This window comes from Sphaeroforma arctica, assembly GCF_001186125.1.
Source record: "Sphaeroforma arctica JP610 unplaced genomic scaffold supercont1.9276, whole genome shotgun sequence".
Lineage (NCBI taxonomy): Eukaryota > Ichthyosporea > Ichthyophonida > Sphaeroforma > Sphaeroforma arctica.
Window position 1 is genome coordinate 1 of NW_014031282.1, and position 1,099 is coordinate 1,099.

The 1,099-nt window shown below is 37.2% G+C and overlaps 1 protein-coding gene across 1 annotated transcript; it reads right to left on the minus strand.

Moving 5' to 3' along the window:
* Nucleotides 1–40: 40 nt before the first annotated feature.
* Nucleotides 41–436, minus strand: SARC_16927 (hypothetical protein; the record flags this gene model as incomplete). The annotated part of the gene is made up of 2 exons (XM_014288970.1): nucleotides 41–116; nucleotides 399–436. Coding segments are annotated over 2 exons (114 nt in total), but the record flags the coding sequence as incomplete, so codon positions are not given.
* Nucleotides 437–1,099: the final 663 nt, after the last annotated feature.

The following is a 1,099-nucleotide window of genomic DNA, read 5'->3' on the forward strand; positions in this document are numbered from 1 at the left end:
ATATATAACAAATGAGCATATTGTTAGACACGCAACTTACCGGTTGGTAACCATTGAGACTGTCTGCGTTTGCCATTTTTCTTACACTCTGCACTATCTTGTCCAGCTGCTTCCTCCTGTTAGATGTAGTATTATAATTATTGTATTAGTTATGGCTTATGTGTGACGTGACGCCTTGCAAGTGTTCAGTACAAATGTACGCTTGTGTCATCTCCAGTAAAGCCAACCAAAATAAATTATATGTATGCGTACAGTCATACGTACGCATGAGATACGTTGCAAAAAACGGCGCTATAGACATCACATAGCCATTCTCGGCCGCAGGTATAAAATTGAACTAAGGGCCTTTTAGGATTTTAGGGTTTAGGGTTGATATCGAAATTCCACCTGATACTTACTGTTCCGGTGCCATCAAGAGGTCGGATGACGTGTCCATCCTCTCATAAACAGCGAGAGCTTCAGCAATGTTTCCGTGTTGTATATGATAAAGTACCATCAAGTCCCACCTATTCGCCACAGCCAACTCATCCATCATGCACTCAACTTCCCTCTCCTTCAGTCCCAGCGTGAACACTTTCCTGTACAGACGCTCTACACATATACATTGACATATATGTGAGTACGTATGTGCGCGTATATAAATATATAAATATGTAAATGTGAGTGACAATTTGCACGCACATTTGCCTGTGTGCGTGTAGATACAGGTTTGTACGTAATTTTATGTACATATGTATTTACGACCAGAAGTATCATAAGCTCTAATCTGCGCTGCCTCAGTCTGAAAGCAAGCACTTACATGTACAGACGTTCTGCACTCTCACACCCCTGCGAATATAAATTTTGTGCAACCGTGCACGTTCATTTGTAAGTATACGTATGTACAACTTATATATGCACGGGTGTGAAAGTTTTAGTGTACAACGTGCAAGGTTTCACATAACTGTAAGGTTAAAAATTGCATAAACAATATAACATATATATGAAGGGTGTGAAAGTTTTATATATACGTAAGTTATATATATATATATATATATATATATAATATATATATATATATATATATAATATATATACATATTTATACACACATACATAC